We start from the raw sequence: 24,982 nt of genomic DNA on the forward strand, positions 1-24,982 counted from the left end.
CATCTCAAATAGATTCCTGAGATTCTGATTCAACAAACCTGGATTGTCACTTGGGAGTCTGCAAGTCAGCTATAATCCAGGGAGGCAATAGGGAGTGGGGGGGACTGTGGTTAGTTAAAGAACCCAGGTCCCATCTTAAGAGACAGACACTATTCAGCTTGAACCAATTGTTCCCTGTAGGAATGAGGTCACAAGATCTACTTCCTTTTTTTTTTTTTTTTTTTTTTTTGCATGGGCAGGTGAGAACTCTGCTTGCTGAGCCACTGTGTCCCACCCAAGATCTATTTCTTTTTAAAGGGAAGCCAGAGAAAGAGTCTGTGCACTCTTCCACTTTTTAAATATCACCAGCTAATTCATTTTAAAAACACTCTGCAGGCTGTATTTGCCCTGGATTACTAGTCTGTGACCTCTAGCTAAATCACTGCCGCAGTCCTTCCCAGTTATAAGCACGGAGGCTCTAAAACTTTTAACAAATGCCGGAATGTGCGTACCAAGGGCCAACCATTGCTTTAAATGCTTTGCAAATAAGAACTCATTCAATCTTCCTATCATCCTTATTATCGTCTCCATTTAATAGATGAGAAAACTGAGAACAGAGTGGTTAGTAAGCATCCAGGCTGGGACTTGAGCCCAGACAGGCTGGCCCCGGAGCCCTGCCCTTTCCCCACGGGGTGTGCCGTTAGGAACCCACCCCGCCCGCAGCTGACGCTGTTCTTTTCTGTCCCGCGAGCGCAGCAGACAGCCCGGCCCACCTTCTTTGCCCGCAAGTTCGAGGCCGTGGTGAATCAGGAGATCATCGGGCAGCTGGACTATTACCTGTACGGGAACTACCCCGCGGGCACCCCCGGCCTCCGCTCCTACTGGGAGAATGTCTACGACGAGCCCGATGGCGTCCACAGCCTGAGTGACGTGGGGCTCACCATGTACCACTCCTTCGCCCGCCTGGGCCTGCGCCGGGCCGAGACGTCGCTGCACGCGGACGGGGGGCACAGCTGCCGGTGAGCCCGCGGGAGGGCGCGGGGGGGGGGGGGCGCCGTGCGCAGGAGCCCGGGGCCCAGAAAGGAAGTTACTGGAGCAAAGAACGGCCCTTCCCCTCTTCAGGGGCTGCAGTTCCGCTCCGAGCCTCACCCTTTCTTATATGCAGCTGTCCCAGTCTAAGCCTCACCACACGCTTTGCTTTACTTTTTGCATTTTCAGACTATCACATCAAATATTTGCTCAGTTGTTTTCTTTCAAGTTGACTCCTTCCTTTATGCTAACGATGTATGCTTTAGAAGAAAATTTTGTCATTATATTGCATGGCAGAGTTTGTCATAGATGGAAAGTAGCCACAAAAACACAGAACTAATTTTTTATGGTGGAATATGTCAAATATAAATGAAATAGAGAAAGGGTGCCCAGGTGGTTTGGTGGTAGAATGCTCACCTTCCACGCGGGAGACCCAGGTTGGATTCTTGGACCATGCACCTAAAAAAAAATTTTTTTAATAAAATAAATGAAATAATAATGCAACTGCATGTTCCCATCACCCACTCCAGCAGTTTCTCACTCCTGGCAAGTCTGGTTTCATCTTCACCTTTGCCCACTTCCTGACTCTTCCCTGATCAGCTTGAAGCAAATCCTAGCCATTGTATCATTTCAGCCATAAATATTTTACTATGAATCCCTAAAAAATAAGGGCTCCTTTTTAAAACATAGCTTTAACACCATAGTCACACCTAAAAATACAACCCCCAAAATCTTTAAAATGCAGACCTGTTATTTACAATACTCAGGTACCGCTTAGTCTCGTCTCACCTACCACTAGCAGCTAGGAATTGACGCTTTGCCAAAGAATGTTCTAGAATAGATGGGAAGAGGAGGAGACAGTAGGGAAATAATTCAACATCATTTCTTTCCCTCTCCTCCCCTCCCTTCACCTAAGCCAACCAACCCTTTTCATTTGGTACGCCTTTCTTCCTGTGTCTGTCAAGAGGCATTGTGGATATTTACATAATTGCAACAAGAATTTGGTATCCTGTTTTGAACACTTGGCATTATAATATTAGCCCCCCCCACCCTCGCTTCCCCATGCTGTTCTGTGGTTTCCAAATGATAATGAACCTTTTTTATGCCGGTATTCCATTGAGCAGAAATTCCAGAGTTTGCTTAATCCGGTCCTTTAGTGCTGCTTTTGTCAGTAATGTGCTGTTGTAAATAGTGTCCTGATGAATATCTTTTTGCAGAAAGCCTTTTTTTTCCTGCTCTTTCCTGATTATTTCCTTAGGATAGATACCCAGAAGTGCCTCTAATCACTCTCTTCTTTCTTGTTCTCCCATCTCCACCCTCCACCTGCCCTTTTCAGTAACAAGGCAAACTTTCTTTTGTTTTTTGGACTTTTTTTGGAGCATCACTCTCTCTTCCGTTCTGCCTTCCGAGTGTCCCTCCTAGTCCCTCTTTTCCCTCTTCTCAGTAAGGGAAGAAGGAGAAGGAAGGAAATCTTTTGTTCCCTAAAACTCTGAAAACACCAGCAGATTTCCATCTGGTGCCTCCTACATAACTACTGGGTTTCTGCCGGGCTGCAACAATTTTTCATCCTCTCTTCATACTCCAGACTTCTCTGGCTGTGTACCTCTGATTTAGTTTAAAGGGAAACCAGTGCAGGTTGGGATCCCAGGCTCTGCAGTTTGAATCTCAGTTGTACTTTGGCAAGTCACTTAACCTCTCTGAGCCTTAGATTCCTCATCTGTAAAATAGGAAAAATAATACTTCATAAGGTATTGTGAGATTTAAAGAAGAGAATCCCCAAAGGCTAGCATGTGAGTTTTGTGTTATATCTTCCCCATTTCAACAGCATCTTACATACTAAGTGCTCAACAAATGTGCATGTCACTGGTGGTACCTTCGTTTATGACTGAACCCCAGAAAGCAATCAACCGTGAACCTACTATGTGAGACACATGCCCTTTAGCTGGCCATATGAACCACTAGCTGCATTCTCACTGTGTTCTTTGCTTATTGCCCCCACTTGCGCTGCACGGCTAACCCTTTCCCAGTCTGCAAGGATCATCTCAATGACAGCTGCCCGTGAAGCTTTGAGATCACCCTCCAAGAGCCCCTCTCCCACACTCCCCCAGGCTGCAGGTAGCTCTGGGACTTTGCCACCAGCCCTCCCACGGCACATGGCAAAGCTGCCTGGCGGAGATCATCAGCCAGTGTCTTTTCTCCCCTGCTTTACCAAGAGCAGGCTCCATGCACAAATCCCCAGCACAAAGCTCAGTGCCTGATGCTTAAAGAGAAAGTCATTCAAGAATCGTTTTAAGCCTTCATAGGTAAACGCTTTTCTAGGAAATTCAGAAAGATACCCCCAATTTATTTAGAGTTGTTGAAATTTTCCCCTGGTCCTGGTTGTTGAATTAAGAAAAACATCACTGCCTCAGGCCTGGAATCTTTTCACTTCTACCTCATTTTTTTTTTTATTGTAATGGAAGCATCATGCCCTGCTTTGGGAAAAGCAGATGTATTTTTGAGTATGAACTTGCAAATAGATCAGGGCAAAGGACTCTTATCCCAAAAGGCAAAAGAGAGTGAGTTCCCATCCTCAGGCTACCAAGGGGAAAAAATGAAGAATTTATTTAAAGAGTCTCATTTTATTCGGGCAATCCATGCAGATTGTGCCTTTTCAGTCTATTGGATCATCTTTTATAAAAATGTTTATTGATATTTTTCTCATCATAAAATAACATGCTCACAGGAGAAATTTTTTTAATGACAGATTGAGAGAAGAAGAAAATAACGTTTGCTTGTGATCCACCATCCAGAGATGTCCGTGTTTTGTTTTGGGTCCTGGAATCTCTGTGAACCAGCCAATGATGACCCCTGCTGGGTCATCCCCAGACCCATCAGTGCTGAGCTCCAGCCCTTTCTGGCCCTGTGGGAAAGCAAACTCAGAATTTCCAAGCATCCTGATTTTTAAGAGAAATCAGAAATCCAGACTGTTTTGTGAACCTCCTAATTTTTGAAAGCTCTGTTTGTTTAAATAAGAAAAAAAAGGGGGGCCTTATGCACAAATGAATGCATCCAGGGCATCCCATAGGTTATACTGTTTTACTTCTTGATTTTTTTTTTCTCTTCTTATGAAAGCAACAGTTTTAATTACTTAAGTATCAAATACAGTCAAGATGACGCACCAGAGGATTTTGTGTTCACTCCTGGGTGATATGTGCCCTAGACATCCCTTAGGAGCTGAGGGTTCAAGAGTAAATCCTTCTAGTACATGTGCATCGATTTAGGAAAAGAACTAGCAAAACAACAGAAAAAGATATAGAATGTTAATATAGAGAAAAAAATAAAAATAATAATAATAGTAAAAAAAAAGAAAAGGAAAAAGAAAAAAAAAGACAAACAAACAGACAGACAAAAAAAAAAGAGTAGATCCTTCTAGAAAAGGTCTTTGCAAGGAGAGGCCTTCGTTAATTCACCTGTTCACTCATTCAGTAAGTCCTGATGAGCCCCTGTCACCTGCCAGTCTCTGTCCAGGCACTGGACACGCACCCCACGTATGACCTAGACAGACCAGGCCCCCTGAGCTCAAGACCCTCACATCCTGGTGTGAAGACAGATGGTATCTGAGCACAAAAGATCATTAGGGATTAATGCTCTGCAGAGAATGAGAATAGAGTCCCATGATAGTGTGAAGATGGTGACTTAAGATTAATCAGTCAAGGAATTGCTTTCTGAAGTGGCAACATTGAAGCAAAAATAGAAAGACCCAGCCAGCCCTGCAATCATAAGAGAAGAACATTCCCAGCTGGAAAGATCCTCTGCAAAGGTCCTGAGGCAGAAATGAGCTTGGCCTGTTCAAGAATTCAAAACAAAGCCCGAGTGACAGGAAGATGGTAGGCCAGGGGCAGAAGAAAACAAGATGGGACTAGAGAGGAAGGCAGGACTTTGTAAACTTTGGGTTTTATCACAAGCATTAAACAAAGCCATTTGTGGTATTTAAGTCGGAGACATATCTAATACGATTACTTTTAAAAGCCTCATTTTATAAGGCTACTATGACACTAAGTTTTAGAGGCTAAAAGTAGGAAGAGGACAAGTAAGGCAGCTCCTGCAGCAGTCAAGGTACGGCATGATGGGGCCTTGGGCCATGATGACGGCAGTGCAGGAGAGAATCCAACATGGAGACAACAGAGTATCTTGATAGAAGACAAAGAAAAGCAGGCAATCAAAGATTAATTCCTAGATTCCTGGAGTACTCGACCATCACTCCTTTACTTGCTCCTTAGCCATACCCGGTACAAGTGACCATTCTTTTTTTGTAAATACTTTCTTCTTTGGCTCCCATGACAACAAGCTCTTCTGCTTTTCTTCCATCCTCATTGGCCTCAGCCACTGTGCAGAACAAGCATGACGCCCTATTGTTTATCTCTCGCCGCAATGATGCTGCGTAACAAGCAACCCTGAAATCTGTGATTTAAAATGATAGACGTTTACTTAGTGCTGGAGTTTGCCAGTCAGCTGGGCAGTTTTTACCTTGTCTCGGCTGGCCTCTCTCCTACAACTGCAGTCAGCTAGGGTGAGAAGAGGGGCTCTGTTGATCTTGGCGGGTAGTTGACTGGCTGCTGGATGATCTAGGATGGCTTCGACTGGGAAAATGGGGTGGTTAGGCTCTGCCCTCAGGGTCTCAGCCTCCAGCAGCCTAGTCTTGCATGTTCTCATAGTGTTCACAAAAGAGCAAGAAAGCAAGAGAGAAAATGCACAAGGCTTCTTGAAGGCCCAGGCTAAGAACTGGCTTGGCCTTACTTCTACCACATTCTGTTGTCCAAGCAAATTGTAAGCCCAGATTCAAGAGGTGGAAAGATAAACCCTGCCTCGTTGGTGCAAGAAGAACTGCAAATTCATGTAGAAAAGAGCACGATACAGGATGGGTAAAAACGTAGGGGCACTAATTAGACAATCAAAGATGGTTATTCTTCTACGACTTTAGTCCAGTACAGTAGACACAGCTGCACGTGTCTCCAATTTAAATAAAACTAAATAGAATTTGAACTTCATTTATTCAGTTCTGCCAGCCACATTTCAAATGATCAGTTTCCACCTGTGGCTGAAAGATACAAAACATTTTCTGTACTGCAGGCAGTTCTGTTGGACAGCATGGCCTAGAAGTTGCCGCAGTGGCACAGCAACAGGATTAGGGGGCCAGGGGCAAAGGGCCGTGTCCTTCCCCAAAGTCCAAACCCAAAATGGGTTTCCATGAGCTGTGAATGACCAGAGAGCAATCCGAAGGCGGCGCCCCTGAGGCATCCCACTAACAAGGCAGTGATTTCAGGGGTTGCGTAAACTCGGGAAGGAGGCTTCCCTAACCATTATAATTGGGCATGAAGACTTAGACTATGCATCGGAAGCAGAGGGAAGGCTGCGTTTAGCTGAGCCAGGACAGTGGTTTGTGGAACGCTGTTATTAAGGAGCCACAAGCACCCTCTAAGTGCTATACAGTTTACACATCACAGAAGCGAGCAGCCTTTTATTTTACAAGTAGCAAAGACAGTGAGTAGGGCTCTTCCACGGCTCCGGCATCCTTTGCTCTCCATCCCTCCTCTCCTCTGACTTCTCTGCTTAGCTTCCCTGCTCCTTTCAGCTTGCAAGCCTTTCGGGATCAGACATGCATTTGAGAACAATGAGCCAACCTTTTGTGTTTTTACCTGTGAGATTGGCAGTCATTTTTTCAAGATAGTACTCAAGTTTGTGGTAAGGACAGTGAGGGTGGAAAATAGTGCAACTGTTCCAGTAGCAGACGTGAGGAGAGCCCTTTGTAGATTAAAGAGAGAGAGAGATGTTCCGAAAAACATTTTTGTTTAACACAAGCATTGTTTGTAATGGCAAAAAATTAGAAAAACAGTTAAGCAGCCATTGATGCGCAATAAAATACGGTGTTGTATGCAGTGCAATACTGTGAATCCATAAATACACATAAACACATACACAATGATGTTTCTAGAGACTATTCAAACACATGCAATAATGCTCAGGAAATGCAATTAAGCTAAAGCAGAATATACAACGGTATATGTTTTGTTATCATAGACATGTAATATTTATGCATATACATGCAGAGTAAAAAGTTGAAAGGACACGTGCCTGTGCCTGAGCTTGCTAGCTATTGTCACTCACCAGTACCCAGCTCCAGGGAGACACAATAAATATCTGTAAGTTGACATTATCTATGGAAGGGGGATCAAAAATAATTTTTATTTTCTTTACTGTACTTTCCTATAGTTGAGATGTTTTATGTTTGTAATCGGCAAGGGTTATTAAAAGTTATTGAGAGGGAGCAGCTTCCAAACCAATGCAAAGGGATATGGGAGCCTTCTGTAGAGCGTGAATGGAGTTCCTGTTTCAGGAACAGGGCTGGCAGGGGAGGGATTGGGGAGCCCCATTGTGGTCCTCCACATCTTCAGGCCCCAACCCGTGAGCACGTGTGAGACTGTACATGTCTTACAGGTACTACCCGATGGGCCACCCGGCTTCCGTCCACCTCTACTTCCTCGCTGACCGCTTCCAGGGCTTCCTGATCAAGCATCATGCTACCAACCTGGCCGTCAGCAAACTCGAGACCCTGGAGACATGGGTGATGCCAAAGAAAGTCTTCAAGATCGCGAGCCCACCCAGCGACTTCGGGAGGCTTCAGTTCTCCGAAGTAAGAAGCCAGATACTGTCACCCTCATCTCCCTTGCCGAGTCCTGTCCCACGTTCTGACACTTAGTAGTTGGACAGGGGGGAGAAGGGCACCTGGGAAGCCCCTGAGATATAGTTAAGCTTACTTTGGGCCTAGAGGAGGTTCTCCTGCCCTGAATCAGAACCTTGAACAAGGCAGGACGGGCTGTTAACCATCAGGGGACCAAATCAAAGTAGAACTTTGGTCTATCTTCTCTTCTAATAGAATTTCTCTTCTTAATTTTTTATCTTAGCCGGTGACGCCTCCTAAATCTGTGTTAGTAACAAATCAGTAACAAACCAGTTTCCTAATCAATTAGTGTCATGAGCCCAATTTGATCTCTTGGATCAGAACTAAAGAACCCAGGTCTCTTTCTGCAAATCTCATGTGTCTTTGTCTTCCCACTTCCTAGTACAGGGCTTATCTCAACCTAAACACAGATCAGTAATTGAATGGAGGAATGGCTGGCTGGTGGTTGGACGATTGCATGGGTCCACAGTACAGATCCCCCTGCTTAGTACAACAGTAGCTTTTAGTTCATTTTTTTCTGGCAAAAGATTTACCCAACACCTCCCTTGTAACATCACTGCTGCCACCAGACCCATAAGGCTCTGCATAATCTGTCCTCTGTTTTTTCAGCTTCATCCAAGCCACTCTCCTCCTCACTCGCCCTTCTGTCTTTGTCAGACATTCCGAGCTTGTTTCTGCCTTGGCACTTGCTGGTCCTCCAGTTTGGAGTGCCTTTCCTGGGGTGTTCACATCCCTCTTTTCTTTGTCATTCTAATCTTGGTCCAAAGTGCTCTTTCATGGAGCCTTCTCTAACCACCCAGACACAGCACAGGAGCTGCATTCCCATCCCACATTCACTATGTCATTTTTGCTTTCCTGAGCCTTTATCACCTATAGTTATCTTGTTTTTCTGTTCACTTGTTGATTGTCCACAAGAGAGCTGGGGCTCTCTTAATTCACTGCTGTATCACCCAGCCAAAGAAGAGCACACAGCATTTGTAGGGACTGAAGGATATTTTTGAATGAATGAGTGAATGCATTTGGGTCGTAATGCTGGAAGGAAGGAGAAGCATGCTCAGGCCTGGCAGAAGTTTCCCACACAGAACTCCAGCATCTGGTTTCTGCCTTCTCCACATCAGTAAGTTGCTCAAGAGGTGACTGATCCTTGGAGTTAAGTATTCCCAATGAGTTTAGCTGCTGGGTTAGGAATGAAAAGTCTGATTTTAAAATACAGAGGATCTTGAAGGGCTGGGAGTGGGGAGAGCAGACACCTGCTCATATTTTCCTTGTCAGTCCTTCTCTAGTCCTTGATGCTCCTGCCTGACTAGCCAATGCCCCACCAAATGGGTTCCCATGGGGAAGAGGGCATGGATGGGAGTTTTCTTGTTAAGCCACCATTTTCAAGTAAGGCTCCTGATGGATTGACTGGAATTGAGCTGCCATGAGGGTCCATTCCATAAATTACTAGCATCAGGGGCAATTAGATGCTGCCTCCATTGGATTATGTGCTGGCTGCCCAAGCAACCAGTTAAAGACATTAATGACCCATCAAAGAGATGGCTCCCTGCTTATTGGCCTACTGTTGGGTGAGTGGAAGCCTCTGGCAGTGTCACATGGTATTGCCCATTCCATGGCTAGCAATTTGCAAGGGTCCCTGCCATATGTCTGGTCCCTTTGGCACAGGAACCACACGATCATCAGCAGAGTAATATCGTGTGATGGCAGAGAGCCTGGAATCTTGCATTTTAGATTTCTTTCTAAACTCTTAATCATTTTGAATGGCGAAGGTTGTCAAATTGAACAAGAAGGAAAGGGAGAACTACAGGACCAGTTTGTGGGCTCTTAGGAAGAGAGCTATTGTGTTAGCAGCATCCCCAGGACCTTGCATAGGGCTTGGTTCATGATGGCTGGGCAGTTTTATTGAACAGCTAAGACACAGTTCTCCCTCCTATAAGAGTCCCATGCTATTGGTTTGGAGAAAAGATGTTTCATTCCTTTCAGCAAACCATCATCCATGCCTGCACACAACGTGCTGGGATCAGGAGGTGCAGCAATTAGCCAGAAGAACCAGAACCTTGTCATGGAATTGCAGTCCAGTGGGGGCAGTGAGGCAATGAATGATTAAATAAATGAACAAAAGCATTTCCATTAATGGCAAATATTATAAAGAAAATAAAATATATTCATGATAGGAACTACTTTAATCAGATGATTCAGGAAGGCATTTCCAAAGAGATAACTTTAGAGGTAAAACTTGCAAATGAGCAGCCATGAACAGATGTGAAGGAAGAACATTCAGGGCAGCAAGAAGAGCATGTACAAAGGCCCTGAGGCTCCGGGAAGGAGCTTGGCATACTCAAGGAGCAACAAGGCCAGTGTGACCAGAGCAGAGTGAACAAGATGGAGAGTGGCAGGAGGGGAGGTCTGAGAGGAGACAGGGGCCAGATTGTGAGGGGACTTGCCAGCCCTGGGAAAACAGTTCTGATAGTATTATAAGTGCAACAGGAAGCCTTTGCATGTGGGTTTGAAGCTGGGGAGCAGTATGTTAAGCTTGAACTTGAACCGTGTTTAAATGTGGGTAACTAATCGTTTGCAGGGAGTGGTTGTGGGCTTTCACAGGGAAGCCGAGTGAAATCTGAAAGGCTGTACAGGACCTGCCAGCCGTGGGGTCCATCTCAGGCTCACCACCTCCCTCCTCCTTTGGGGAGGCAGCTGGCTTTCTCTTCACTCTTCTGGTTTAGAAACAAAATCAAGATCTCCCACTAGCAGCTGCTCCACAGCTCTCCTGCCCGGATTGTCTTTGTTTCAGAACTCGGACTTAAGATAATGCTTATCCCCGTCTCTTAGGGGACCAAGGACATTGTTCTGGAGGGGCTCCCAAGCTTCCTTCAAGTTTCCCTTCCTTAAATATGGCCCCAAAGTGGTTTTGTGGTCAGTCGCCAATGTTGTTAGCATCTATCGGAAATCCAGTGCAGGGACAGCCTGGGTGTGTAGGGAGGGCTGTAATCTCAGCCTCTCTTCATTCGTGACACAGATGTGTGCATTGACACCTATTCGGCACTGTTTTAGGTTCTAGGGATACCTTGGTGAACAAACCAGACACAGTTTCTGCCCTTGTGGAACTGACAGTCCTAAGCTTGGGAGAGAGACCTGTAAAGTAAAAAAACCCCACAATACTGTGGAGGAAAAAATAAAGCCATGATGGCAAATGCTTAGAGATAGGCAAACCAGATCTCAGCCAGGGGGGAGGATACCAGGGAAGGCTTCCAGGAAGAGGTATCATCGAGGCTGGAATATCGAGGCTGGAATTTGGCGGCCAGGTAAGAAACAGCCAGGGGAAGGGTGGAGAAAGGAAGGGAGATTATTGTGAGCAGTGAGCTTGGCTTGAGCGGAAGATCATAAGCAAGAGAGCGATCCCGTCCCATGTAGGAGCTGAATGTAATGCAGAGGGTAAGCGTGGGGAGCAGGCGGGACCAAGATGAAGCTGGAGTGGGGGCTGGGCCACGAAAGTTTCACAGCGTAGGGTGAGAAGACCACACTTTTCCTTAAGAATATCAAGGAGTTAAAAAAAAAGGTTTAAAGTACGAGAGTAACGAGATCAGATTTCTTTAGAAAAATCTCCCAGACATTGATGCCTAATTTGCATCCTGTCCGTTCATCCATTTACTCCTCCAATAAAGAGCATTGTTTTAATCCCCGCTTATGTACCAGCCACCAGAGACTCAGGAGGAGCTAGCCCCCACAGCCCATAGAGTGGCAGAAAATGGCAAGATTTCCCAAGCCTGGGAGGGGCAGCAGCTCCTGCAGAAATTCCAGATCAATAGCTCAGCCTAGGCAGACACCCTCGAGACAGCACCTCTTACCCAGCCTTCCCCCTCTGGTCTGATGGGAACCTGAAGCAGAGCACACACACCGTGAATGTGCATGGGCTGCAGCACCCTGACAGCAGGGTGGCAGGCCCTCGGTACATGTGTGTTTGATGAATGAACAAGTGAGTGAATGAAGGTATGAATGGTTGGGAGGCAATATAGCATAGTAGGTAAGGATGCAGTCTCCGGGGCCCGCTGCTCGATCTGCCCCTTACCGGCCCAGGCACTTTCTCTTGTTGTCTCCCTTCTCTGAGCTTCAGTTTCATCACCTATAAAATGAAGATAACACAAAGGCTCCCCTGCGTGGAGCTAGGAGTGTTAAATGACTTGATGCATCCAAGTGCTTACATACCTGGCACACTGTAATCTTGGTAAATGCCAGCCATGTGGCTCTGTGTCCCTGGTACAGAATGAACATGGCAACTCAAGGCATCTCAGCCATTATAACAGCACACATGGGCATGCGTGCATGCATGCATTCATTCAGTGCACATGGTTTTCAATCCTCCTGACTAGTCCCACTACAGTTCTTCTCTTTACTAGCTGTGCAACCTTCAGCAGGTGCCTTAACCTGAGTCTCAGTTTCCCCTTCTGTAAAATGGGGAGTCTGAAGCCTAACAAGCAGGATCTCAGGTCTTTCTGGGACCCAGCACCCTCGTCCAGGCCCATTTGTTTCAGGACTCCTTCTCCCATTCCAGGTCGGCACTGACTGGGACGCCAAGGAGCGGCTGTTCCGCAACTTTGGGGGTCTCCTAGGACCCATGGACGAGCCGGTGGGCATGCAGAAATGGGGGAAGGGGCCCAACGTGACCGTGACCGTCATCTGGGTAGACCCTGTCAACATCATCGCAGCCACCTACGATATCCTGATCGAGTCCACAGCCGAGTTCACCCACTACAAGCCCCCTTTGAACTTGCCTTTGAGACCTGGGGTCTGGACTGTGAAAATTCTCCACCACTGGGTGCCGGTTGCCGAGACCAAATTCCTCGTCGCGCCGCTGACCTTCTCAAACAGGCAGCCCATCAAACCAGGTGAGTACTCCCAGCGTTTCCATGGGGAAGATGTTCCATCCCCCGGAGCTTCAGATTCATCTCCATGGCAGGCAATGCTGCTGAGATGCAGGCATGTGGGGCTGCCTTGGAGAACGTGCTCCCGGCTCTCAGTTATTTTTTCCAGCTCATTTGCCATTAAGAACCATCTAGTTTTCTACCTGCACACTGGGGGGACATCATCTATTTATTAGATACCTGTTGGAGTTCTCCCATTGGACTTCCAGAAGTCCTTAATCACATTTAAGACAAGAGAAGAAATACACCCAGGCAAATATTGAATCTCAGCAAATCTTCCCTACTGTCTGAAACATAATAATTAAATTTAGGAAATTCTGTTCATCAAACTAGTGGAAGATATCATCAAACTAGCTATATGCTACCCATAAAACAAAGTGCTTATATTCAGAATATATAATGAAATCCCATAAGTCATAGGTCGACAAACTATAGGCCATAGCCCCAAAATTCATCCCACTGCCTACTTCTGTAAATAAAATTTTACTGGGACACAGTCATGCCTATCCAATTCCACATTGTCTGTGGCTATCTTTGTACCACAACGGCAGGGTTGAGTAGTTGTGACAGAGGCCATGTGGCCTGCAAAACCAAAAAATATTTGCTATCTGACACTTTACGGAAAAAGTGTGTCAACTTTTGCTATCAATCAATAAGGGGAAAAAAAAGAAACCGAGAGTATGAATGGCCCATATGCATGTGAAAAGATGCTCAACCTCATTAAAGAATTGATAAATGCAAACTGAAAGCAAAAAGAAGTTGTGTTTCATATTCCTATATTGAGAAATATTTGACGGTTAGACAGTATCATTTGTTGGTAAGTTTGGGCAATAGTGGGGTACACGACCCCTGCTTGTGGGAGGCTAAATTGATGCAATTAGTTTGGGAGGTGATTTCACATTTCCTAGTACAGTTGAAAAGTCACAGAGCAATTTCATGCCTGGGTTTATGCCGTAGAGACAGGCACAGAGATGTTCATAGCAGAATTATTCATAATAGCACAAAGCCAGAAACTATCCAAATGGCCAACATTAGAATGGATAAACCATTTGTGGTCCGCTCATACAATGGAGGGCCGGGCAGCAGTGCACATGGATTAAAGCACACTTACCTGCGTTAACCTGGACCAGTCTCTAAAACATAATATTGAGGAAAAAAAGTAGGACAGATGAAATCATATAGTGTGGTGCATTTATTTAAAGTTCGAAAACAAGCAAAGAAAACCAACGATATATTATTTCAGCATTCATGTGTTCATAGAAAACGGTAAGGAAATGAAGGGAATTATTAATATGAAGTTCCAGATAGTGGTTTCCACTGGGCAGGGAGGGCCAAGCGAGGGATACTTTCCATCTCTTTTATCAGACTCCTAACAAACTGCCTTTTAAAAAAAAATTGTTTTCAACCAAAAAGTTTACTTTCTTTTTTTCTATTTTCCCCTCTTCTTTTGTCAAGATAAATGTCTTCCTTCTCACTCAAGGGTTAACCATCATGAGCAATTTAGAGTACATCCTTCTCGAGGTTTTTCCTTGTCTTTAAAGCATTAAACACAAACCACACATCAGAAGTCGTAAAAACATTGTTCTTTTTCAAAAGCAGAGTGATGCATTTGGTACCGAAACTTGCTTGTTTCCCTTTCTGAGTCTACCAGCTGCATAGTATTCCCCTGGGTTAAGGAACCACAATCTATTTAACTGTTCCCCCATCAGTGGGTATATAAGCTTGCTTGTGCTTGTTATAAGAATAACCCTTAACACTGCAAGGATTATTCCTCAACATAAAATTTTACATGCAGGCACCTCCCTGAGATAGGGTCCTACAGACAGGATTTCCGGGTCCCCCACTCAGCATTTGAAGTTGTGCAGTTCTGTGTAGCAGATCACAAACCCAGAAACTGGCGACTCATCCCAGTCCCTGCTAGCTGAGGAGAAATCTGGGCTGGGGGTCATGTATCCAATGATGCAAGGGGAGGGGGCCTAGATGGAGAGAGGGCTTAGTGTCCTCAAAGATGAGCTGATGACACCAACTCTCAGCTTCCTGTTAGGGTTTTGAGTTGAGCAAACAGTAAGATAGAGACTTTACATTTTCTGGGCAAAAAACTGCCTCCTCCCAGAATTAGCTTCGGGCCTATTTGTGGTCCATTAATAACCCCAGAGCCAGCGGTCATTATTATGACAGTCCACTGCAGGCTCATCTACCCACTGGAAGCTAAAGAAAACAACTCTTTTTTTTTTGGCATGTGGGAGCCAGCCTTTCAAAGGCTGAATTACTCCATCTGTAAAATGGAACTATTCATCCTGGCACCAATGAGACCAAGATGGCAAGAGGTGTAAATACCTCTTAGAGCCCTCGAGTGACACCTTGATTTGGCATCCCTGAGGATCTAAAGCCAGTCATGGAGGAGAGGGTGGAAATGCCAGCATTCCTTTTGCTCCAGATACACCTGTAAGGACAGGATAACCCAGTGGTCTTAAATCTACCATCACCATCACCACCTCCAGGGAAATCACCCTGGGCACTGGGCCCTTTTCTTCCGGAATTTTTAAGGGCTCTTCCCACCCATACCCAGAATAAGCTGAGGGTCGTTCTACCCTACTTGGGGCTACGCCGTCCCCCGCTTCGTCGGTAATTGTATTTGTTAATGATGTTCCAGTGACAAGGAACACGAAGGTGGGAGCAATGCAATTTGTAAAATGATTCATCAAGAGTAATTTGCTATTGATGCGTCCCTGGTAATCTCAAGAAATCTGATGAGGTGGAATTGAGGAAAATTTAATTATAGAGGCGAGCTTCGCGAGCTGATGCTGTAATAGCATTTCCCACATTAACCTCATTTTTCATAAGGGTTTTTTTGCATCAACCACAATATTTAGTTCTCAGTATTCAAATGTTTGTTCGCTGCTCCTTTCACTTGGAATTTCCTGCCTTTTGTCAGTTTGCAACTGCTTGATTGTTCGGGCAGCTCTCCTCACCCCCAGCTCCGCATCTCTGCAGAATGGAGGAATTGAGAGGTAGAGACATTAGGATCTGCACCGAGGAGAGCAGGTTCTCTTCTGGCAAATGGTGCTGGAGCTGCCCACTGTCTCCTCATTTCAGGGAAAGATGGGCAGCATCCTGATTTATGAAAACAGTGGCTGCTGACTACCTTAGAAGAGAGAAGCTTTGCTGAATCATAGCTTCATGGAGCATATACTCCAGGCTCAGTAAATAATTGTCTCCTTCCTCTCACCTGTTCCCCTCCAGAGCGCAGGGCCTAGCTCTCTTGTTCACCTCGTCTTCATCCATTGTCGAGGGAGGGGCTCCTGCCCTAGGACTCTGGGGGTGGCCCATCACGCAGCACCTGACACTGAGCAGATGCAAAGGCAGTTTATTAGTCCCATGTATGCACAGCCTGGGGAGGAGGGCACTGCAGGGACACACAGGATGCTCTCGGGGAGGGCATGAACGCCCACGGGCTGCGAGAGGCAGGCTTCCTAGTAACAAGAGGGTGGAATGACCCCTGGCTCCCACTGGGGACTGTTTGAATGATTTCTCAGGCTGGCCTGGAACGGAAGCCCCTCCCTGGGGATGAGCAGGCCTCGTGACTGGAGGACCTTATGCGGGAGCCCAGTGAGGTGGGGAACTTGCCGATGGACCATTCAGTGCCCTCCTGGTCTCTCCCAGGTGACATGGCAGCACTTAACGTTGAATTTTAATTTCAGGCCTTCCACCACCCCAGCCGCATCAGCTTTCTGGAGCATTTGGGAACTGAAGGAATGCTGCTCTAGTCTGTCTCAGGCACATTTTGCGTTCGGATAGTATTCTTGATGCTTGTAGAAGGAAAGACATCGTGTCTTTCTTCCTTGCACTTTTCCGCTCAGGACCACGTGTTAATTATCCAGGGGGCTTCAACCCACCTCTCCTGGCTGCCATTGGTGGTGACAGCGGATGTCAAGCAAACAAGCAGCAGTGTTTTTTGATGGCTGCGTCATCTTATAAGATTTCTAATAATGCTGTCTGTCTTGACTATAGCAAAACCTGCTTTGGTAAAACCCAGCTCACCAGAATCATTGGCCAGTATTGTTGGAAAAACAAGCAATTAGTGGGGGCATTTTCAAGACACAAACTTCTAGCTTCTTTCCTTCAGCCCAGACACTCACACTTTCTGCTCCCCCATCTTCAGCCCTGGGCTGCAGTGACATTTGCACTTTACGTTCCCATTTAAAAAGCACATGAACTTCTGCTATATGGTGCCAAGATGAATATTTCCATTTTACAGATGGAGTAATTAAGCCTTTGAAAGGCTGGCTCCCACAAGCCAAAAAAAAAAAGTTGTTTTTTGTAGCTTCCAGTGGATAGATGAGCCTGCAGTGGCATGTCATAATAATGACTGCTGGCTCTGGGGTCAGCCAGTTCTGGATTGAACCCCAGATCTGTCTCTAACTATAGCTGCCTCAATTTCCTCATCTGTAAAATGAGGATGATGAAAACCAGCTATGTAGCTTTGCATGTGTGTAGGGTTATGTGCTAAAAATAGCAACGAGAATAATCCTAGCTAAAGTTTTCTGAGCACTTCATATAGGCCATTTTAAGAATTTTATATGAATCAACTTATTTGGTCCTCACAAATAAAGCTAGGAGGAAGCTATACATACCCTGCCCATTTTATTGATAGGGAAACTGAGACACGGGAGTTTCTGTTTCAGTCAGAAGTCACACACCTGATCATTGAGGCATGAGGACCCACATGGCATAATGTGCTGAAAAGAGTAGCTGGCACATAGTAGGGCTGGTCTCATCCCCCATCCCACCCCAGTCCAGTCCAAGCTTCAGGCTTTTCAGTATCACTTAGCTGCTATCCGCTCATGAACCTGGACAGACTGACAGGAACCTTGCCCAGAGTTCACAGCTGGCACCAGGACCTGCGAACTGGGGTGCTAACCAGGCTCTGAGGGCACCAGACCCAAGTTCAAATCCTCATTCCAACACTCATTACCTGGTGATTTGGGGAAAGGTGCTTAATTAGGCTTTGCACTTGCTGCCCCCTCTGCCTTCAAATTCTCTTCCCCAGGATCTTTGCACAGCTTCTCCCTTCACCTGAGTCAGAGTTAGTTCAGATGTCTCCTCCTAAAAGACATCTTCCCTGCCCAGCCTATTGATATAAACACCCCATCACTCTCTAACCCAGGGGACAGGAAACTTTTTCTGCAAAGGGCTACATAGTAAACACTTTTGGCTTTGCAGGCCAGGCACAGTCTTTTGTATCTGCTCACCATTACTGTGGTAGCACAGTGGCAGCCATAGACTATGTGTAAAGAGAAGGGCGTACCTGTATTCAATAAAACTTTATTTACAATAATAGGCAGCAGGCCAGATTCGGCCCGAGGGCCACAGTTTACCATCTCCTTCTTTAACTGGTACTCTCTTGATTCCCTTCACGATGTTTATCACTGCCTGAAATTGCCTTAGTTAGTTTTTTATTTCATTGTCATTGTCTTCCTCCACCATCTTGTAATGTCCTTCTCTGATTCATCCACCGCCTAAATTAGAGCCTGGTATTTAACAGGCACTTAATGAACATTTTCCAAAGAAATAAGTGAACAAATACCTTGCTGAGAGTCGTCGGTGTTTAGTAAAATACGTGTTGAATGAATGGCTTGTGCAAAGTAGGTGCTTTACCGTGTTTTGGAATGAATGAATGCTTGCCTTGAATACAGACCTGTGCGATCGAGTGGATGAATGAACCACGCCCTGCACGCTGTGGGCTCATAGCTCTATTGAAAAATTGTTCTCGCAGGCCCCGTGTCTTCACCCGTAAAACGGGGCTGTGAAAAGAACTTCCCCGCGAGGCAGTGGCGTGCCTGAACGGAGAGGAGGCACGGAGCCCGGTGCTGCCAGGGACCTGCTAATAACGGACTTGTTCCCTTTGGCTTGCAGAGGAAGCCCTGAAGCTGCACAGCGGGCCCCTCCGCAGCGCCTACATGGAGCAGAGCTTCCAGAGCCTGAACCCGGTGCTCAGCCTGCCCATCAGCCCAGCCCAGGTGGAGCAGGCTCGGAGGCACGCGGCGTCCACGGGCGCGGCCCTGGAGGGCTGGCTGGACTCGCTGGTGGGCGGGACGTGGACTGCCATGGACATCTGCACCACGGGCCCCAGCGCCTGCCCGGTCATGCAGTCCTGCAGCCAGACAGCCTGGAGCTCCTTGAGCCCCGACCCCAAGTCGGAGCTGGGGGCCGTCAAACCCGATGGCCGGCTCAGGTAGCACTGGTGCACGTGGGCCAAGGCGGGTTCTCCAAAAGGAAAGCAGCCACAGGGATGGCGGGGGGCCTGCACCCTGCCTCCCACCCCAGACAGGGGCTGCCTTTTGCAAGAGGGGCTCTCCTGGCCATAGGATGATGGAGAAGGAAGGTTTGGAGGCCAGAGCAGGCTCTGCCGACCACCTGCATTTGGCCAGCTGGCGACTGGGGCTGGGGCTGGGGCTGGCTCAGTCCCTGCCCGTGGCGGTTTCACCTCTTCTGGTTGATCCTCAAGTCCAACAGATTCCTTCCTCCCCCTCCGATGACCCAGCCCCACCCCGGACCCCCACCCCTCAGACAAGTGATTTTCCAAACTTTTTTTTTTGAGCCACAGAACTTCGTTTACTAAGCACAGTCTTAGAGGGAAGTTCAAGATGCGAATGAAATCCAAGCTGCGCTGGTTGAAGCCGGGGAGGGTGAGATTCTTTCTCAAAGCTCAGCCCACCGGGCCATCCCTTTGTCAAGGGCGCCTCCTAAGGTACCTCTTCAGAACTCAAGGGCTCTGCAAAACCCACTTTGAAAAGCACTGCCCAGACGGTGGGTTTGATCTCTAACCCTACACCTCGGCTCGCCTGCCTGCTCCTTTTGCTGGAAAATCCTGGTGCCAGCCCTGAAATGGGCAGGCCACTGGAAGTCAGAACCACAGCCCTTCCCCGGGGAGGCGGCAGGCTTGAGAGGGCTCGGAGCCTCCCACGGGCCTTCTTGGGTTGAGCCATCTCCTTGGTAACTAGATGAGTAGAAAAAGCTTTGGATAGGCCTGGCCAGGGTCCACCCGCAGGTGTGATGCCCACTGCCCTGTGTTCCAAACATCTGGAACCACCGTCCTTCAAAACTGCCTCTCGAGGCAGCAGGAATCTGATGAGGTCTGTGGGCATGGCCATTGTATGGGGAGGACAGCAAGACTATGACTTCTTGGGTGCTGATAACCATGGAACTCCAAAGAGAAGATTTGGAACAGAATTCCCCAGCTGGACAGTACAGCAATACCGGTTGCCTGCCCTTCCACTTAAGGTCAGGCTCTCACATCTTTGGGAATCACACACTTGGCACTGTTGGGAGTGACCAAAATGCTTGGACCAGACTTTTCACATCCAAGAAAAAAAAACAAAACATTGTGGATTTGGTTGTTAAAATTCATGCCCTTCCTTATCTGTGGTGCCAGCAGGTCCATCCTACTGACAGCATAAAGCTAGAGAAGGTTGAGCATCTGGCTGCTTAAAAACTAAATAATAGTATTATTCAAATTGCCTGAGTTATCAGAAATCTGAAGGGGGTCAGTCCTGGCCACATGCACCTTTGAGGGCCACCCCTGCTAAGACTGGAGAACCCTTCCTTACTCCTCTAATCCCCTCCTTCCCCCAAAGGACAGAATTCCCTTGGAAAATCATGCCCCTGGTTGCAATATGCCCTTTCCTTGGAGAGCCAGGCATTATTGGCCTGAAGGTACTGCAGCTGGCTTTGGAAGCCCTGCCAGCTGTGTGGCCCCAGCCCACCCCAGCAAAGCAGGATGGCCTCTGGGCCCTAGAGGAGACAGAAGGGACACTTTAGATATTTATTATTTATACGTTTTAGTCAATGACTAATTAGTAGGTGCTGTTTTTGCAGCTTGTCAGTTATGTTATTTCACGAACTAAAGCTGCCTTTATTCACAAAAGGCCCACCTCCCCACCCCCAAGTCTGTCTGTCTGTCTCTCTCTCGGTTTCTCTCTCCCTGTGTCTGCCCCACATTCTCCTTGTCCTCCGAGTACAGCCAGCGTGTCAGACACCACAAAGAGAAAGCTTTGACCAGCATCATCTCCTGGCTTCAAGTGAGGCCTTTGGGGAACTATGGGTGCCTCGCTTTTCCTCATCCGGGTGTGTTAGCCTCATCTGTCCCTGCAGTCCTGGGGGTGCTGGGTTTTCTGAGCCACCACCCTCCTTACACCAGGCAGAGTGAGGTGCCGGGCCAAAGGCTTGGGATTGGAGCGTGTGCTGGCTACACAGGGCTCGGGCCAGCCCCGCTGCTGATTCCTGCAGCCGGTCTCATCCGTAGCTCGGATGTGACATGACAGACGGGGAGGGGGCGGAGCGGGGGAACAGGCCCTCTCCAAGCCCAGGGGGAAAAGAGAAGAACGTGGAAGAGTCCAGGGGATGGTCACTGTCAGTGGAGGTTCCAGGGGCTGGCTTTCTCAGAAAGCGATGTGCTCTGTGGGTGTCTTTGCAGATCCACTCTGCCCCCAGCTCTCTACGCGTAGTGGGGTTTCTCTGAGCGCTAGACTGAAGCCCCATTCGGGACCCCAGCCCTGTCCCCGTCCTTGCAGAGCTGCTAGGACACTGGATCTCCGCCGTGTTCTTTGCAGTGACTTTGTTGTGCAGTGTGAACCCGAAAACTTTATACGTTGTCCCTCTGCAGCGCCCACTGGCATCCCTGGGGCAGGTGGAGAAATGGCAGGCCTGGCTTTAGGGGGACAGTCCCTCCACCCCCTCCACACTTCGCTTCCCATTCACCCCAACTAATTCAGGGTGCCGAGCATCCACACGGGGTTTTCTTTTGTCTCCTCTGTTTGGGGAGCAAAAATTAACTTTGCAGATGTGCCATTTGGTTCAAAAAAGAAAAGAGAATTTCAAACGGATGGATGATTTGATAAAGGATGGTGTTTTTGCAGGAAAAAGAGTTGGACTCACTTTTTTTTTAAATCTGTCTGAGAATGATTTATTTATTGGAGAGCCACTGATCAGGCAACCTTGAACCTTGACTGCCCAAGAATTTCAAAAAACATGGGACCGTGGTCTTGGGAAACTCTATTACAGTCTACAGAGAACATAGCATCTGGGGGCCGAGTGACTGACCCACTCCCTGGGGGGCTCCAGGAAGGCTTAGAGGCAGCAGCACTCTGCACAATTTCCCTTCCTGCACCCCTCTTCCATTGCCTTGGGTAAAACAGTATGTCTCCAAGGACAAGGTGAGCAATTTGCAGAACCCCCATCTTTAAAAAGTGCACCAGTTCCTCCCTTTGAAAAGACCTTTCTGAACAAATCAGAAGTCATTCTGACTTTTTTCTCCCTTTTGGTGGTTTAGCTTGTAAAATGTCAGAGGAGTTAGAGAAGATGAGCAAGAGCACACAAGCCCCAGGAAAGAGGCAGATTGTAGCTGCTCTGGGCTTGCCTGGGTGCTGAGGACCATGCTTCCTTCTGGCTTCCCAGTTTGGGGAGGCAAGGAAGAGACCAACTGACACGTGGATCTGCCTGCGCAGAGGGTATAGAGTAGAGGAAAGCAGTAGCCACTGGGGGTGGGGAGAAGGGGAGAGCATGCGTGAGCAAAGATCCCGTTCAAAGAAGCCTCAGCACCCAAGCTTCCCAGCAGCACCCAAGGATCATATACTGGAAACAGCTATGAACACTCTTAGCTCTACAGACAGCAAGGAGGCCCGCCATGTCACAGCCATGCTCCATGGCAGGCCTCACCAACGTCTGTGGGGTCCACTGGCATAGATGGGTGATGCCAGTTGGCATAAGACAATAGGGAGGGGGGGGGGACTACGGTGTAGTGGCAAGCACATGACCCATCCAGACAGAGCAGCTGCTGCTCAGCTCCAGCCTGTCATTGTGTGAGTTGGCCTGCGTGGTATAACACAATCTTTGATTTCATAAGGGAAGCCAGAAATAGAATTTTTATAGGAGAGCTCTTAAGTTTTAAATGTTGGCAATTTTTTTTAAACAGAATGTGAGCGAAGAAGAAAAATTCTGCAGCTCAGCCTGTGAACTGCCAGCAACCTCCACTCCCCGGTGAGGTGATTTAAAGTGAGGTTAAGCATTGCTCAGGTGGAGGAAGGAAAAAGCTAGCATTAAGAAAGGGCAAAAATAATCGCTCATATTGAACTCTGAAGGGAATGGGAACCTCTTACTCTTTATTCCCTTCCCAGAGACAAGTGAAGAATGGTTTGTTCAGCTTCTCCAGTGGACGGCAGTCTGTGCTCTGAAGAGAGAAATGGGATTTAGAGCCCTCGGCTGCTGCCCCTTAGACAGGCAGAGATCCCCATCTGCCTGGGTCCACGCCTTCCAGAATCCCGTCCACATCCAGGCAGAGAGAGCAAGGTCAGGGTGCAGGAGGAGAGGGGAGGTGTCTCGGACATCCTGGCTCTCTCCAGACCCCAAGCCTTGACCGCCAACTTGCCATATCCCTGGAAGCCATGACAGAGCTGTGCTTGCTCACAGGATGCTTTAGCCAGTCCATGTCCTCTTGCTTCTGCCTCAGTTACCTTATTTTGCCCATGATTCTACCACAGGCGCTACCTCATTGTGTCTGCTGAGAAGTTTACCTGGGGGTGGGGTGGGGGGGGTGAGGGGGGAATAAAAGTGTCCAAAATCTCCTTGAGCTGAATGTACAATCTATGCAAATTTTCTCTCTCCCCACCCGCCTCCTGTCTTAGAAGTAGCAGTATCATGTTTTTACCTTGCAAACAAGATACCATATGGGACCCTCTTAAGACAGAGGAGGGCTCTTGCATACCACCTGTGTCACCCTCACATTGTCGAGCCCCACGCAGGGAGAGGTGGCCTCCCTCCCCCCCCCCCACTGGGTGGGGGACCCTCTGCCTCTGCCAACAGAAAGCAGGTTCTGCCCCTTGTCATCCTCACCCCATTCCATCTCATCCATTCCTCTTTTTCCTCTGACATACTTCTTCCTTCCCCCCACCCCCCCACCCCCACAAAAAAAGCCTTAGGTTCGTCCTTTTTGAAATGTGGCCTTAAAATTATTTGGGGGAAGCTGACCATCCTCTCCTTTAGATTTCCACCAACATCCCAGAAGCAAAAGCGCCCTGAAGCTCTTGCAGCCCCCCTGAGCCAGGGGGCTGCCAGTCCGTGGTTTGCAGATGCGCTAGAAATCGCCGGCAAACATCTTTAAGAAGAACGTTCTCCTGTTTTTCCTGGAGGCAGGATAAAGGCTTGGGTGATCATCCACACCTCAGCCGGGCCTGGGCGGCACATGTCGCAGCTGTCACCGGCCGCCTGAATTACCGCAGAACGCGAGCTGCGGGTTCCCATCCCGCCCCCGCCCCTGACTCGGTGACTTTCTGTACTTCCTTCAAGGGTAAATCGGGAGAGTCCCCCAATTTATCTTTGTCCTTCCTGGCTGGAAAGTGATAGCATTAAATAACCCCCGTGGATGGGTTCTGTTCTCAAAGGGATCTCCCGTGCCTAACTTCAGACTCAATCCTTTCTCCTTCCATCGTAGTTGTGCTGATAGAGGCCGAAGACAACCCCAGGGTTTTCACAGGAAATTCACTGGAATTGAGCGCAACCCTCTTTGTAGCCCTTCCTGCCCTTTTTTTCTTTTTTCCTTTTTTTAATATTATGTTGTTATCAGTATCATTTATTGGGTATTTGTTTTAGAGACCTCACGATAAGTTATTACTGTCTCCCCTCGTTTTTTTGTTTTCTTCAAAGACGTGGTGATATAGTTTTTAAAAATAACTATTTTGTTATAGATCATAATATGCATAAAACTGTACAGAAATATTTTGTAATGTATTGATTTTAAAAAAAGAGAATCTGTAAATAAAGTTTTAAAAAAATGAGAGAGAATTCAAATGGCACACACTGAAAGATGTAGATATTTTGCTATTTATTTAAAGGAGTATTTTAAGCGATATCAAACTATCGGAAATTGACCAGTAATCAAAATTCCAACCATCCAAATGCTTTTACTCGCGGTGAAATGTGATTCTCGAAAACAATTGCACTACCCACCCATTTTTGCACCTTTTCTGTCTTTTCGTTTAGCAGAAAAACGACAACAAGAAAATTGTGCCTTAGCTGTATTTTTTTGTCTAGGGGAGTTTGTTTCTGTCTGACAAAGCAAAATTTTTTGCAGAAAACAGTGGATGTATTAAATACTGTATCATACCAAAAACACTGCAGGTGTATATAGATGCTTTCTGTCATACTGTGTTTTCAGATGCAGAATTTTAAAATAAAATTTAAAAAAATACTGTCTTTATGAAGCAGTGGCTGTATGACTTCTTTTCAGAGATATTGTGCATTTTAGCGAAATCTTGTATTCTCTTCCCTCATCTGTACTGAC

The 24,982-nt window shown here is 47.2% G+C and overlaps 1 protein-coding gene across 2 annotated transcripts in view; it reads left to right on the forward strand.

The window, feature by feature from the left end:
- Positions 1 to 24,007, forward strand: part of XYLT1 (xylosyltransferase 1) — a 316,574-nt gene extending 292,567 nt beyond the window's left edge. For both annotated transcript variants that reach the window (XM_077141677.1, XM_077141678.1), the window contains 4 exons: positions 736 to 998; positions 7,486 to 7,681; positions 12,276 to 12,609; positions 18,562 to 24,007. In XM_077141677.1, the coding sequence (XP_076997792.1) occupies positions 736 to 998; positions 7,486 to 7,681; positions 12,276 to 12,609; positions 18,562 to 18,884 (1,116 nt within the window). In that variant the 3' untranslated portion in view covers positions 18,885 to 24,007. The remainder of the gene's footprint in view (positions 1 to 735; positions 999 to 7,485; positions 7,682 to 12,275; positions 12,610 to 18,561) is intronic.
- Positions 24,008 to 24,982: the final 975 nt, after the last annotated feature.

This window comes from Tamandua tetradactyla, chromosome 23 (assembly GCF_023851605.1).
Source record: "Tamandua tetradactyla isolate mTamTet1 chromosome 23, mTamTet1.pri, whole genome shotgun sequence".
Lineage (NCBI taxonomy): Eukaryota > Metazoa > Chordata > Mammalia > Pilosa > Myrmecophagidae > Tamandua > Tamandua tetradactyla.